The sequence below is a fragment of the Talpa europaea genome, assembly GCF_964194135.1.
Source record: "Talpa europaea genome assembly, chromosome: 15".
Classification (NCBI taxonomy): Eukaryota; Metazoa; Chordata; class Mammalia; order Eulipotyphla; family Talpidae; genus Talpa; species Talpa europaea.
The window spans coordinates 3819041-3832837 of NC_140083.1; the positions used below are offsets into that span (position 1 = coordinate 3819041).

The 13797-nt window shown below is 45.1% G+C and overlaps 1 protein-coding gene across 2 annotated transcripts in view; it reads left to right on the forward strand.

The window, feature by feature from the left end:
- Window positions 1-5773: 5773 nt before the first annotated feature.
- The window catches only part of SLC25A17 (solute carrier family 25 member 17), a gene marked incomplete at its 3' end in the record, with an annotated part of 36850 nt that continues 28826 nt past the window's right edge, over window positions 5774-13797 (forward strand). For both annotated transcript variants that reach the window (XM_084256405.1, XM_084256406.1), the window contains exon 1: window positions 5774-5955. In XM_084256405.1, coding sequence (XP_084112531.1) covers window positions 5902-5955 — 54 coding nt within the window. In that variant the 5' untranslated portion in view covers window positions 5774-5901. The remainder of the gene's footprint in view (window positions 5956-13797) is intronic.

Consider the following 13797-nt stretch of genomic DNA (forward strand, 5'->3'; position numbering starts at 1 on the left):
TGCCCTGACAGATGAAACCCTTGCTGAAGGAAAAGCAACTTAGATCACCTAATGGATGTCGCAATAATACAAACCAGTGTACCTCTGACCTTCTCCTGAAGAAAGCTGGGGTGCTTTGAAGATAATCCCTACCCCTGCACCCCAAATGCAGCTGAAACATTTTACAATGGTTTGCCATTAGGTATTCATTCAGATAATGTTTTCCTACTAGGAATTACAAACTTTAAATACTTTTTAAACCTTAAAAATATTTAAAACAAATTAAAAGGGTGTGTTAATCCCTACATTTTTCTTTACTAATCATTTTGGGGTTTTTTTTTTTTAATTACTTGGGCAAGGACAATAATTCAGTATGAAAGATTCATTGTGTAGTTTGAGGGATATATTAAGTGGAGGTTAATATAAAATTTAAATAGATTATTTAGTTAGATATATGGTTACTGAGGCATTTTGATTTGTCTTTTTAAATGCTTTATTTTAAAAGAAATTTTGACAAAACTATTGGGACCATCAGTATTTTAGTGGGACTAGGTGGGGACTGGAAGTTCTTGGCTGGGCAGCAGGACTCTCACCACATGTCAAGTGATACTTACCCACGTGCAGATACATTGACATCTTACACTGTGCTGAAGGGATTATTTTTTATAATGCTGCAGTCAAGTTGGATTACTTAGCTGTTGTCAGATCTATGAAATAAATGTTTCATATCATTTCCACATGGGGAAAATAAGGAACTACTTTTCTTTTTCTATTTCTGTTTTTATTACCTTTCCTGGTTGGAAAATGCCCTTCTCTTTGTCTGCTTTCTATTTGTTTTCATATTTTCCCCTCTTACTGTTCTTGGGCTAAAGATAGTCCATTTCCACTAGCATCATCACTGTTGTCATCACTCAGTGTAATTGTGCAAGCATATTTAATGCTGAGTTTAATGTGTAATACATATAGTGACTATGAAGGTCAATACCCCATAACAGCTTTAGTTTCTTATTTGGTGAGAGATTTCACATTTAATTGTCTTAGATTTCCACTTAGGTATAATTTTATCACATCAAAAGATACTGGAAGGAAGAATTCCCTTTATTTTTTTATTTGGGAAATAGCTATTGCAGTTTATCTTGTAGTAGTCATCTTTGTATGTTGGGGCATGTGAGGTTTGAGTAAAGGGATGTACACAGTGGGGAGCCTAGCCTCTTGACCCAGTGTGAGTTGCTGATAGCATCCCGGTGGTTTTTCATTGTGGAGTTGCTGGCATGATGAGAGATTGTTTTCCTCTTCAGCTCTTAAATACTACCCACAATTCTTGTCTCCTTCCATCCCCTCCAAGGATAAAGAAAATAGGTCTTCTTACACATTCAAGCCTTCCATTAAATAAGCTTAAGTTCAGGCATTGTGCCAAGAATTCTCTACGTTTCTCCTGTCTTTCTATTTAAATTGCTTGTGTTTGAAAACAATTTCAAAGGATGAGACCCTCTGTATTTTGCGTATTTGAAGAATCAGTGGCAGGAGCAGTAAAGAAATTCCATGGAATACATTTCTGAAATAGCACATTCCTGAAATCATAATTTAATTGACTCACCAGATTCTTACCCTTTGCTGTACACAAGCATATAGAAGTGCATCTGTTATGTAAGTGAGCAAAACTTGTATGCTAATGAGGCATGCTTTTTCTAAACCCTTTAAAAATACTCAGCATATAAACTTGCCTTTGAGCTTGCCCATGTTCTTTTTGTTAATTTGTTTTCTTTTCTCAAAATTTCCAATGTGTACTGTGACTAACTCCAGAAGATCAGTTACTTCTGGGTTCCTTATTTCATTTACTTAATTATATATCATAAAATTGCAAATATTAACTATATATGGGTAAAAGTAAAATTGGTCTTCTGAAAATGTGTCCAGATCTATAAATACAAAGTATATTCTTCATTTTCATACAAATTCAGTGACGCCCTCAATATCATTTCTAAACTAAATATGTTCTGTTCTTGTGCTAATGATGCTATAAAGAAGGACGAGTAAAGGTTTTTTTTCCTGCTTAAAAATAAATAGTTATTGGATATTTCTAGCTATGTTAAAAATAAAGTATGGTTTCAAACTGGATGTTGGCTCCCTCCTACCACAACCCCCTTTTTCAGCTTGCGTTCTAGTTCTTTCGTGTCTCTAGCACTAAAGTCATTACTGGGCATAAAAAGACTTCAGATTCTAAAGCACTGTTAACAAGGACCCCTAAAAAGTACATTAGCCTGAGTAACACAGAACTTCTCTTTTAGGTAGCAGTATAGAAGTCATCATGTTTGCCATATTCATAAGGTAAAGCTTACAATTCTAGGTCCAGGGGCCTTCCCTGGTGGCGCAGCGGTTGAGCGCTGGGCTGTGAGGCTGCCCGCAGCCTCTGCAGCGCCAGTTCGTTCCCCGGCCACCAGCGAGGGTCCCACGAAAGAAAAAAAAAAAAAAAAATTCTAGGTCCAAAAAGTGTTTGTGCTGGTGCTATCTTCTAGCCTGAGGAAATGGGAGAGGATGCCAGGGATGCTGAAATACTGAGGCTAATACATGGGATTAACATTTTATTGCCTCTGCTCATACCATTGGTCAGCATTTTCCTTTTTTTTTTCTTGAGATCATACGTAACTGCAAGGAAAACTAGAAAGTAATAGGACAAAGCTGTGTGGTCACATTCCCAACAACAAAATTACAGAAGAAAAGGAGAGAAGGGGGCCTCCCCGGTGGCGCAGCGGTTGAGCGCTGGGTTGCGAAGCTGCCCACGGCCTCTGCGCGCCGGTTCGATACCTGGCTGCTCCCCGGCCACTGGAGGAGGGTCCCACATGGCGCGCAGACCTCTTCTGCCGCCCGCTGCTCCCCTCAGCAGTGTACTTCGGTCCTTCTGCCTGCTCTGCTCCCCGCTCTGGCTCTGGTGAATTCTCTCACCCTCCTGTGCTTCTAACTGTGCCCAGTGCTTGTATGTATAAATAAATAAATAAATCTTTAAAAAAAAAAAAAAAAAGAAAAGAAAAGGAGAGAAGGCCTGGGGTATCAGCTAGCAGTTGCTTACATTAGCAAGAACTGACCTAACAGGTAAAGGGGAAACAACTTCTACTTTAGATATATGCTAAGATCTAAAATGAATGCACCTAAGTAGATACATAAGGTAAGTAGTACTTACTTTATCCTTTAACTTAGTTTGCAAGTGTTGACTCAGTTCTGGTTAAGTACGTTATCCTCCTGTTGTATAGATGAGGAAACTGAGGCACTTGTGAATTGCCAAGGGTAATACAGCTGACAATTTGTGCAGCTGGGATTCTTACCAGGCTTGTAGTTTCAAAGGTAGGTCTTCCTATGCTTGGCTGCCCCTTTCAGTGTACCAGGATGCTTTATGCAGAATTATCCAGTACTTCAAGAAATTGAAAACTGTATTTAAAGAGGATTGACTGGAAAAGGAATATCACACATCACTAGGTGTGCTAATGTGCACAGCCAACAAGGTTTTCTCCTTATAGTAAGGGATGAAGCATTAATTGAAGTGCATAGTGTATTTGTGATAGACCCAAAGTAGGGGAGAGGGAAAAACTAGTTTACAAAATTATGGTGCAGCAGTAAGTCCAGTATCCACCAATATTTACAACCACTGTAGTGTACTTAATAACTGAGTGCATGTTGTTTGGGGAGGAAAAGGCTCAATAGTTAAGAAATATAATTAACATAAACTCATGCAATTTGCAGCAACATGGATGGAACTGGAAGGTATTATGCTCAGTGAAATAAGCCAGAAAGAAAAAGAAAAAAAAAAAATACCAGATGGTCTCACTCATAGCAGGAATTTAGAAAACCTAAATAAGGGACCAGGACTAATAAAGTAAAAATCAACAAGCAACTATAAACCAGAGATACAATGGGGGGCGGGTGGGGAGGAGGGAGTAGGATGAAAACAAGGGGGGTGGGAATTGTATGGGGACTATAACCATGATGAAAACATACATTGTGCAAAAATGAAAAATGATGTAAAAAATACATTAAAAAATTAACAGCTGTTCAAAAGGCAAATGTAAGTATGGCATGTCGAGTTGGCAAATGTTTGAAATAATTGGTATTCAGACCTTTTGTAAAGTGCCAGAGAGAATATAAATCTATGATTCTATAAGATTTTGAAATTTTTAGGTACAATCCTAACTAAAATTACAGATTCTAAGTATTAGGCAGTCATAGCAGTAAGGAGGTGAGCAGAACCAGTATAAACTCGTTTGGTGCTCTCAAAATCTAGGTTTCTGGTTTATAATTAGGATGTCCTTAAGTAGTTCACTCACCCAGAAGACCAGGACATTTCTGGGTTGCAGTGTAAGTACCCTGAACCATAAGTAAGACAGTATAGAATTAACATTCATCTGGCTCAGTACCTTTCACCCATTTTGTACTGATTAAGCAAATTTTTTATTGTTTATATATGGCAGAATTTTAATGCTGTTTAGTGTGGGACTTGATGTTTACATATTAAGGGAGATAATGAAAGGAAGTAAAAACTTGATTTTTAAAAATTGGGAATATCTTGAACGTTATTAGTTATATTTAAAGTGATGTACCTATGTAATTGCCATATTTTCCACTGCATATTCTGATTATGTGATAACTTTGTAGTGTTTTCCATAGAATAGAAAATTTCATCTCCAGGGTATTTTTTGACAGCTGGAATGCAAAAGTATTCACATCGATGGACACAGTATGTTCTAGGCTTGTGCCCCACGAATAGAATTTGTGGTAAGTTCTGTGTTCTATTGCCACCTTAAAGGGAAAGTATGTGTTTGTAAATGTGCATGCCACATTTGTTTCCTAGGCGAAAGTCCCCGATTTGATGAGGAATCGGTGAGAACAAGTCTGCTAAAATTTTACAACGGGCCAGCTTCTCAGTTGTAGTGCCACAATCTTGTCTTCTTCTACTGTTGGACCTGTCTTGATGCCATGTCCTTCGGACGTGGGACGTGGTGGGAGTATTTCCACAAGTCATTCAACAGGGCGTGCAGTAGTAAACCATTCGTAAGAGTGGATACCACTAAACCCAAAGTGTATCCACCTCTCCTTTCACTTAGCTTGTCAGTGTTGCCCCAGCCTAAAAGAAGGGGAATTTCAGTGGAAAAAGATCTTAACTAGTGGCGATTAAAATACCTCTAAGTTTTGTGAAAACCTGAGGTGAACGTGGTCAGCTGCCTCGCCTCCGGAGCGTGATGATGTGCATGGAGCGCTCAGGAATTAGCCAGGGGACTGTCAGGGCAAGCTTGACGGTGCTGAAACCCAGACGGGTGACAACGTGCCCCAGTGAAGAAGTGAAGCTCGAAAACGTGTCCCTGTCGTCTAGATGAGCGGCTGAAGACGGTTTCTAAGTGATCTGGTTATTCACTCTGCAACATGGGGTTGCTTCTCCGTGTTCTGTAAAGGACGCCTGCATTAACTTCCACGCCTCGCAGACGTGGGCTTCAGTATTAGCACTTCAGGCAGGAGGAAACCAGCGCCCTCCCCGGGGCCAGCCCCCCAGTCACCGCGTCTCCGCACTGTGGGCGCCCGGAGCCCAGCTGCAGGCCGGGGGCGAGCCCGCCCGTTCCCGCGGCCCGCGCGCGGCGGCGCAGAGCCGGCTGGGGGAGGAGCCAGGGCGGAGCCCGCCCCCGGGCTCGGCGCCGGCGCGTCTCGCGGCGGGAGGGAGGAGCCCACGGAGCCGCCCGAGCCGCGGCGGGGCGGGCGGAGGAGCACGACGGCCGGGCTCCCCGAGGCCGGGAGCGGCGCCCCCCGGGCCCGCCCCCCGCGCCCGCGCCCGCCCCCGCGCCCGCCCCCCGCGCCGGAAGCGGCCCCGCGCCCGGAAGTGGCCCGGGGGGCGGGGCGGGGCGGCGCGTCCGGGAGTCCGCGGGGAGAGCGCCGGCCGCGCCGATGTCGGCCGTGCTGTCCTACGAGAGCCTGGTCCACGCCGTGGCCGGGGCCGTGGTGAGGAGGGCTGAGCCCCGGCCCCGGGGGGCTCCCGCGAGCGGCCCCGGGACGGGGCGGGGCTCGGGGCGGGACGGGCGCGGGGCGTCGCGGGGGGCCCGCGGAGGGTCGACGCGCGCCGGCCCCGCTCGGGCCTCGGGGCGCCGGGGTGGGGTCCCCGCGTCCCCCCCCGCCCCGCCGGCGAGGAGGCGGCCGCCCCTCCGCCCCCCGCGAGGTGCGGCCGGGCTCCCGGCGGGGAGGCCGCCTGGCTGAGGCGGGCGCCGCGGCCGCGGGGGCTCCGGCCGGGGCTCCGCCCGAGCGCGGGCGTTTTCCTCTTTACCAGATGCCCGTCCGGCTCTTGGGCTTCTCCACGGCCCCGTCCCGTTTTCCTGAAACTCTCCACGCTCGGCTCGGGCGGCTCCTGTGCCGCGTCTCCTCCGCCGGCCGCCCGCGGGCCCCCGGGGCTGGCTCCGGCGGCGGTTGAAGTCGCTGTGACTCCAGGGGACTCGCCCTGAGCCCCCCGCTCTTGGCCCCTCAAGATTCCACCGAGGGCCGTCGTGCCGGGAGCCGCGCGGGGGTTGAGCTCAGCCGCCGTCGTTGGTCGGTAGATAGGCGGCCCCTAAATCCCGCTTTCCGAGTCTGTGAGGGGAGGTGGACGCCGACCTCGCGGGGTTATTGTGAGACGCGGTGACCCCGACCTTCCCGGAGGTGCCTGCCTGACCCAGCGGGCTTGGCTCTCTCAAAGCAGAAGGGCCTTTCCTCCCTGTGGAGAGGCGGCTGGAAACTTGCCTGACGCGCCCGCGGGTGTGCTTGAGGCCCGTGTGTCCGGGGGCGGGGGGGGGGCGGGGGGGGCAAAGAGCCAAATAGGTTCTGGGGGGCCAACTTGCATGAGACTGACTCTCAGTGGGAAAGAGCGAGTTGCTGAGGTTTTGAGCCAGCAACAAGTTGCAGGTTAACATTTTCAGCCTAGTCACTCCGCTCTATTGAGAGTGGGCTAACGGGGAGCCAGGGTGGAAGCAAGGAAGGGGGGTTTACACCATTTCAGTCAAGAGGTGTCAGTGGCTCCAACCAGGCTGGTGGCAAGGGAGGTGGCGAGACGTATTTGGAATGTATTTGTAAGTCACAAACACCAGGGTTTGATAGCAGGCTGATAACGGTGTAACCCCGTTACACCGGGGGTTGGTTGACTCCAAGAGTTTTGGGCGTGAGCAATTGGAAGGTTGATGTTCCCATTTACTGAGGTGGTGAAAACTATGAAGGAAAAGGTTTTGGGGAAAAGATGAAGAGTTTGGTTTTGGTTTGGAATGCATTCATGTTTAAATACTGAAGAGCAGTTATGAGACTGGAGAGTTCACCAAGGAAGTGAGTGTGGACTGAGAAAAGTCTCAGTGACTGAGCTTCGAGCACATCACATTAAGAGGTTGAGGAAATGAGATACGCCAGCTGAGGAGTCCGCAAGGGCCAGTAGGGTAAGAAGAAACTAAGAAAATGTGGTGTTCTGGAAATCACATGGAGAAGGGTCTAGACCTGCTGGGTCAGAGGCTGCAGAGGATTGACTTTTAAACTTTGCAACATGTTTATCCGCATGGGTAACTCCAGTGGCTAGTTGAGACGTGGAATGTGAGGTGAATAGTTTGAGTGCATCTAAAAGACAATGGGAAGAAGAAAAGAGTTTGTTCTCCTTTCTTTCTCACAATAAATGCCACACACCACACCGCTATTGAGTATTTTCTGTGAGCCGTGCCCTGTTCTGTGAGTTAAAAATCTAGTGGAGAAAAAGGTCTTTTTCTTCATGAAGTTTGTATTCCAGTGAGGGAGTCAGACTATGAGTAAACAAAAAAATAATAATTTTAAGTAGTGTTAAGTGCTGAAAAAGAAGTACAGTCAGGGTAAGCAAAGTTTTTCTATAAGGCAGCATGTGGTAAATATAACCTACTCCGTGTATGTCTGTCACAGCCACTCAGCGCTGCCCTGGTGTGACAGCAGCCATTGACAGTTCCTTAATGGGTGGAACTGTGTTCAAACAAATCCTGCTTACAAAACTTGTGGGTGAATTGGACTTGACCTCAGGCCATTGTATTCTGAACTCTGCTGTAGAGTATGACTGGGGCTTGAGGTCATAACTGTTTAAACTAGGAAGACATTTCTATATTTTTCTCTCAGCACCTATTTTTCTATTGTTAAAATTTTGCTTGAAATTATACATTCTGAATTTGCTGTGAGTTTCCCGCCCCCCCCCCCCTTAAGCCTTGTTAGATTACCTGATATATTTTTGTAAGAATTTTTTTCTCCTGTTGCTTTCCCTCAGGGCAAACTGTCTGTAGTACATATCTGAATGAGAAGTTGCATTGGTTTTGTTGTTTTGAAGGATCATGCTAAAGAGCAGTTCTCACACATTTTGTAAAGTCCCTGTGTTAAGATTAAACTGTAGATATGGGCCCTAACTGTCTTCTGGTTGCACCAAAGGGGAAAAAAGTCTGAGCAGAAAATATCACTAGAGTTAATGAGAAAAAAATGGCATTACTTTTAATGCTACAGTATTGTGGCAATTACTTGTTTTTAATTATATGTTGTGAGCATGATTTTCAACCAAAGCTTCGGAGATTCAGTTTAGCATAGTGATTAAGAGCCCTTGAGAGCAGACTTGAGCCAGAGAAGGGCGATGACTACTGTCTGTGTCCCCTCACTAGCTGTGTGTGACCGTGGTATGTGCCAAGGGTTCATGTGCCTGCTTCTCCCCAAAGGTTTGTTGGATCATTGTTTAAGATGTTGACTTACAACCTTTTTGAGTTGATTTTTCATGTTTGCTTATTCACTTCCTTCAAGTTCTGTGTTCTCACATTAAGTGTGGTGTTATCCACACATGCACATTTTAAAGATTAAAATAAATTAGTGATTTTGAGAGTTTTATGGTACCCCTCGGGATAATCTCAAGTATTTCAGAATCAGAATTGTGCTTTCTCGTAAGAATGCTATACCTCCAGTTGATGACTATAAGTCACACTAATTATATAAGATAAAATTAATGCCACATATGTAACTCAAAATTTCAAGTATAATTAGATTTAAAAGTTTATATTCCTGATTCTCACTAGATTAGCTATGAAAGGGAGATTTTATTTGTATAAATGTACATTTTCAATTAAAAGGGATTTTATTAGTCTAGAACTTCAAAAGTGCTATTGTTGGAATTGCCTGGAGGAGTTTAGACACTGAAGCTGTCTTTGGAATTTTAAGGCTAATAATTAGTAACTTTCAGGGGACTTCCCCCCCCCCATTGTTTACTTAGAGTTTGTGTGTGTGTGTGTGTGTAATTAATTGCATACTTTATGTTTTAGAAGAATATATTGAATAGTGACTAAACATTTTCAAATCATACAGAAATAGGAAAAAGTTCTTCTCATTTCTCCTGCCACACCTCACCCCCACTTTTCTCTTCTGTGACTCAGCCCCACCAGGCACACCTGTCCTCAGAGCTGTCTAGGAAAGCTTATTCAGCAGCTCTCCTTCCCACCTGTGACTGTGCAGGTGCCTCTCTTTTTCTTTCTCCTTTTCCTAATAAACCTGTCCTTTTAAAATGTTTTTAAAAAAAGAGCTTGTTCAGGACATTTTTCTCCATCTGGTATTAGAAAAAAATTATGCACCACTGTGTGGACTCTAATGCGTACACTTAACACCACACTTTGCTATATGGACACCTGCCTCTTAGCAGTAGAAACCAAGAGGAAGAATGTGTTCATTCACTGTTCACAGCCTTTTGAATATAAAGGTCAGTGAAAGACCCCTGTCCTCCTCCTTCATATACAGTGAAGATATGGACAAGGCCCCTGGTGCCACCAGGGGAGAAGTGAGCTGTACCTGTGAAGGTGATGGGAAGCTCCCGAGGGTGACATGTTTAGACCAGGTCTTGAAGGAAGAATAGGAGTCTGGTAGGAAAAGTGATACCGGCGGGCAGCAGGTTAGACAGAACAAAAAGCATATTCAAAGTCTCTAACGAGGGGGCCTCCCTGATGGCGCAAGGGTTTAAGCATCAGCATTATGAAGCAATCCGCAGCTACTGCAGCACAGTTCAATCCCCAGCCAGGGAGGTGACCCACATGGTGCAGCAGCCTTCTCCTGTCTCATCCACTGCTCCCCTCAGCAGTGTATTTCAGTCAGTCCGCCTGTTCTGCTCCCCACTCTGTCTCTGGTGAATCCGCTCACCCCTCCCCCACCCCCACACTTTTGGTCTGTACTCCAGTTCTTGTATGCATAAATAAATAAATTAAAAAAAAAAAAGCCTCTAATGTGTGGTTAGCATTTGGGTAACTTTGGGTTAGTTCCAAGATAGCTGGGTTAAAAGACGGAAGGTGAATGGGTAGAGGATATGAAATTAGAGATTTCATACTATGCAAAGAAGATTGGGTTAAATTTTTCAGAAGATAGAGTTAAAATTATCAGCAAGTATTTGTCAAAATGGGCTTATATCTTTCTGTTCTTTCTGTGTTTATATACAAAGAAACATTTACAAATAGGTGTTTGCGTTTATGTAATTGATAGCAGAGTTTCATACCCTGGGTTTTTTGGTTTAAGAACATAAAGCATTTCCCCATGTGTGTTACTTAGGATTCTCTGGTTACAAGCTGGAAAAACAGACTTTGGGTGATTTAACAAAAAGGAAGTTTATTGGTAGGGTTTTGGGGAGCTCCTAGGATCTCTGGGGCAGCCAAAGACTTGGATTAGGAAGTAACCAGTCTATTCCAAAAAGATTTCCAAAGCAGTCACTGGAAAGTGTCTGTTGGACACCACCACAGGGATCAGGGGAGTCTCTGTTTCTTCTGCCCCTAGAGTGTTCCGCTCAAGATTCATTCTCAGGAGAGTGCCTGTTCACCAGGCTCAAGGTCTTGCACTACCCCTTGACGGAAGGAAGGGTCTGGCAGAAGCAGCCTTCAAGGCTTTTCAGCTGTTGTAGTGGAGGGTGGGCTTCAGGATTTAACATCCCACCAAGATTGTGCACAGTGGGAGAAGTAAAGAAAATCATTGCACTCTTAGAAAAGGGAAATGAATGATGCTGTGTGGCTCAAAAAGACTTAAATCAGGGGCCTCCCCGGTGGCACAGCGTGTTGAGCGCAGCTCTGTGAAGCTGTCAGCAACCTCCGCGTCGCCAGTTCAATTCCCAGCCAGCCAGGGAGATTCCCACATGGCACAGCAGAACTCTCTTGTCTTGCCTGCTGCTCCCCTCAGCAGTGTATTTCAGTCTTTCTGCCTGTTCTGCTCCCCACCTGTCTCTGGTGGATTCTCTCACCCTTCCACGCCTCTGGCCTGTACCCCATTGCTTGTATAAATAAATAAATCTTAAAAAAGTTTTTAAAAGACTTAAATCATTGGCTTTTTTTTTTAATATTCCATCATATTATTGAGAGGGGTTCAGCTAGGAGATGCCCAGGAGGTGTGGGGAATATTCTGTTGTGTTGGTATTTTACATTTAGTGCAATGTAACCGTTACAGCTCTAGTATAATGAAACTGTGGGGTGGCTTAGTTAAGTGACTTCCCTAATGTCACTCATTGATTTTTTAGATTAAAAACCTGCATTCCTAGATTCACTTCAGTTGAGGCTGATTCTAATTTATTAAAATGTCAATAATCTCATAGGGTGTTTCAAATATTAATAATATAAGTAAAGCAGCTTTTATATGATCTGAGTCATAATAGGGGTTCGATAAGTGGAAACTGTTAATCATTTGTCCACTGTTATGTTTCATTTCCTGTTCATCCTAACTTGTTTGCATTTGTTAATTTAATAATGACACACAGACTTCCCCTACTTCTCAGACCCTTCTCACATCTAGGCAAATCCCAGCACTACCACTTACCACCTGTGTGACTTTGGACATGTCTTTCAACTTTCTTTTGCCTTTGTTTCCCTAAAGACTGTAAGCTTGATAGTAGAACTCGCGTCGATGGGTTATTTCCAAGGCTCCTGGACAAGTATCTTTATTTTCATTTTGAGATAGTGAAAATAGGGCTGCTGAGTAACTTGCTCAGGGTTACCAGCGAGCAGGCCGCAGGCCTGAGGCCAGAACCCAGGTCTCTCCTCTTGCTGCTCTTCCTCCTCTCTACTCTGCCTCGCTGCCTTCTTCCTCTCCCTTTCTCCTACCTTGTTAATTCAAGCTAGGCTCAGTACATCTTTAGATGATGAGAAAACAAGTGATGTTGAATATTAAGTATAAATAGGTGTGCCCAACCTGGACCTGGAGGCATTTGGACACTAATTGTTTTATCAGGAGTACTTGTTTTTTTTTTTATTTTTTTTTAAGATTTATTCATGAATACAGGAATGGGGCACAGGCCAGAGGTGCGGGAGGGTGAGGGGATTCACCAGAGACAGAGCGGGAAACAGAACAGGCAGACTGACTGAAACACACTGCTGAGGGGAGCAGAAAGCGAGACAGGAGAGGTCTTCTGTGCTATGTGGGTAGCTCCCCGACCAGCTGGGAACGAACCCATGCCGCGGAGGCTATGGACAGCCCCACAGCACTGCACTCAACCACTGGTGCCACCAGGGAGGCCCTATCAGGAGTACTTTAAACCCCCATTTTAACAACCAAATGTTTTCTGTTGAAAGGGTTTTCTTTTGCACACTTGGCTCGGCCAGACCCAGAGTTTGACGCTAGTTGCTCAGATTCTCATGGGATTGACTTAGGTTGGTAAACATCGCAGGGCGTAATATTGCTGTGGTTTAGAAAGCTTAAAAAGTGGTATTTAGAAATAGACGTTATAGTTTTGTCTTTACTTTTTTTTTTTTTAATTTTTAATATTTATTTAATTATACAAGTACTGGGTATAGTCAGAAGCGCGGGAGGGTGAGAGAATTCACCAGAGCCAGAGCGGGGAGCAGAGCAGGCAGAAGGACCAAAGCACACTGCTGAGGGGAGCAGCGGGCGGCAGGAGAGGTCTGCGCGCCATGTGGGACCCTCCTCCGGTGGCCGGGGAGCAGCCGGGGATCGAACCGGCGCTGCAGAGGCTGCGGGCAGCTTCGCAACCCAGGGCTCAACCTCTGCGCCACCGGGGAGGCCCAGTTTTGTCTTTACTTTCTGTCCCTGGCTTGCTGTTTTAGTTCATTTAGTCTTCTAATAAATTATGATTGGATTATTATAAAGCTTATAGTCTTTAGGACTTCACTGCCTCACAACCCAATATCCAGACAGAATTGGGACTTCTTAATAAACTTTTTTGGAGCAGATTTATTAAAGTTTCACAGTAAAATTGAGAGGAAGGTACAGAGGAGTAGCCATACACCTCTGCATATATTATCAACACCCCCCCCCACCCATTTGTTACAGTTATCATCACCCAAAGTTCATAGCTTACATTAGGATTCACAGTTGGTTTTGTATATTCCTTGGGTTTGGGCAAAGCATGACATGTATCCATTACAGTAACATGCAGAGTGTTTTCTGTGTCCCAATAATGCTGTGTGCCCCGCCTGTTCACCCCCTCCCCCACTCCCATTTTTATTATACTTTTTAGCTGACTTGGTCATTTCCATTATGTTCTCTTAATCTTAAAAATTCTTATGAGTCTTATTATTTTTAAAGATTTATTTATTTATGCATGCAAGAGCTGGGGTACAGGCCAGAGATGCAGGGGGTAAGAGGATTCACCAGAGACAGAGTGGGGAACAGAACAGGCAGACTGACCAAAGTACACTGGTGAGGGGAGCAGCGGGTGAGACAGGAGAGGTCTGCTGCGCCATGTGGGTAGCTCCCTGGCCTCCCAGGGATCGAACTTGTGCTGCAGAGGCTGCGGATTGCTTCATAGTCCAGTGCTTAACCCCTTGTGCCACCAGGGAGGCCCTCTTATGAGTCTTTTGTGTGCTTGTT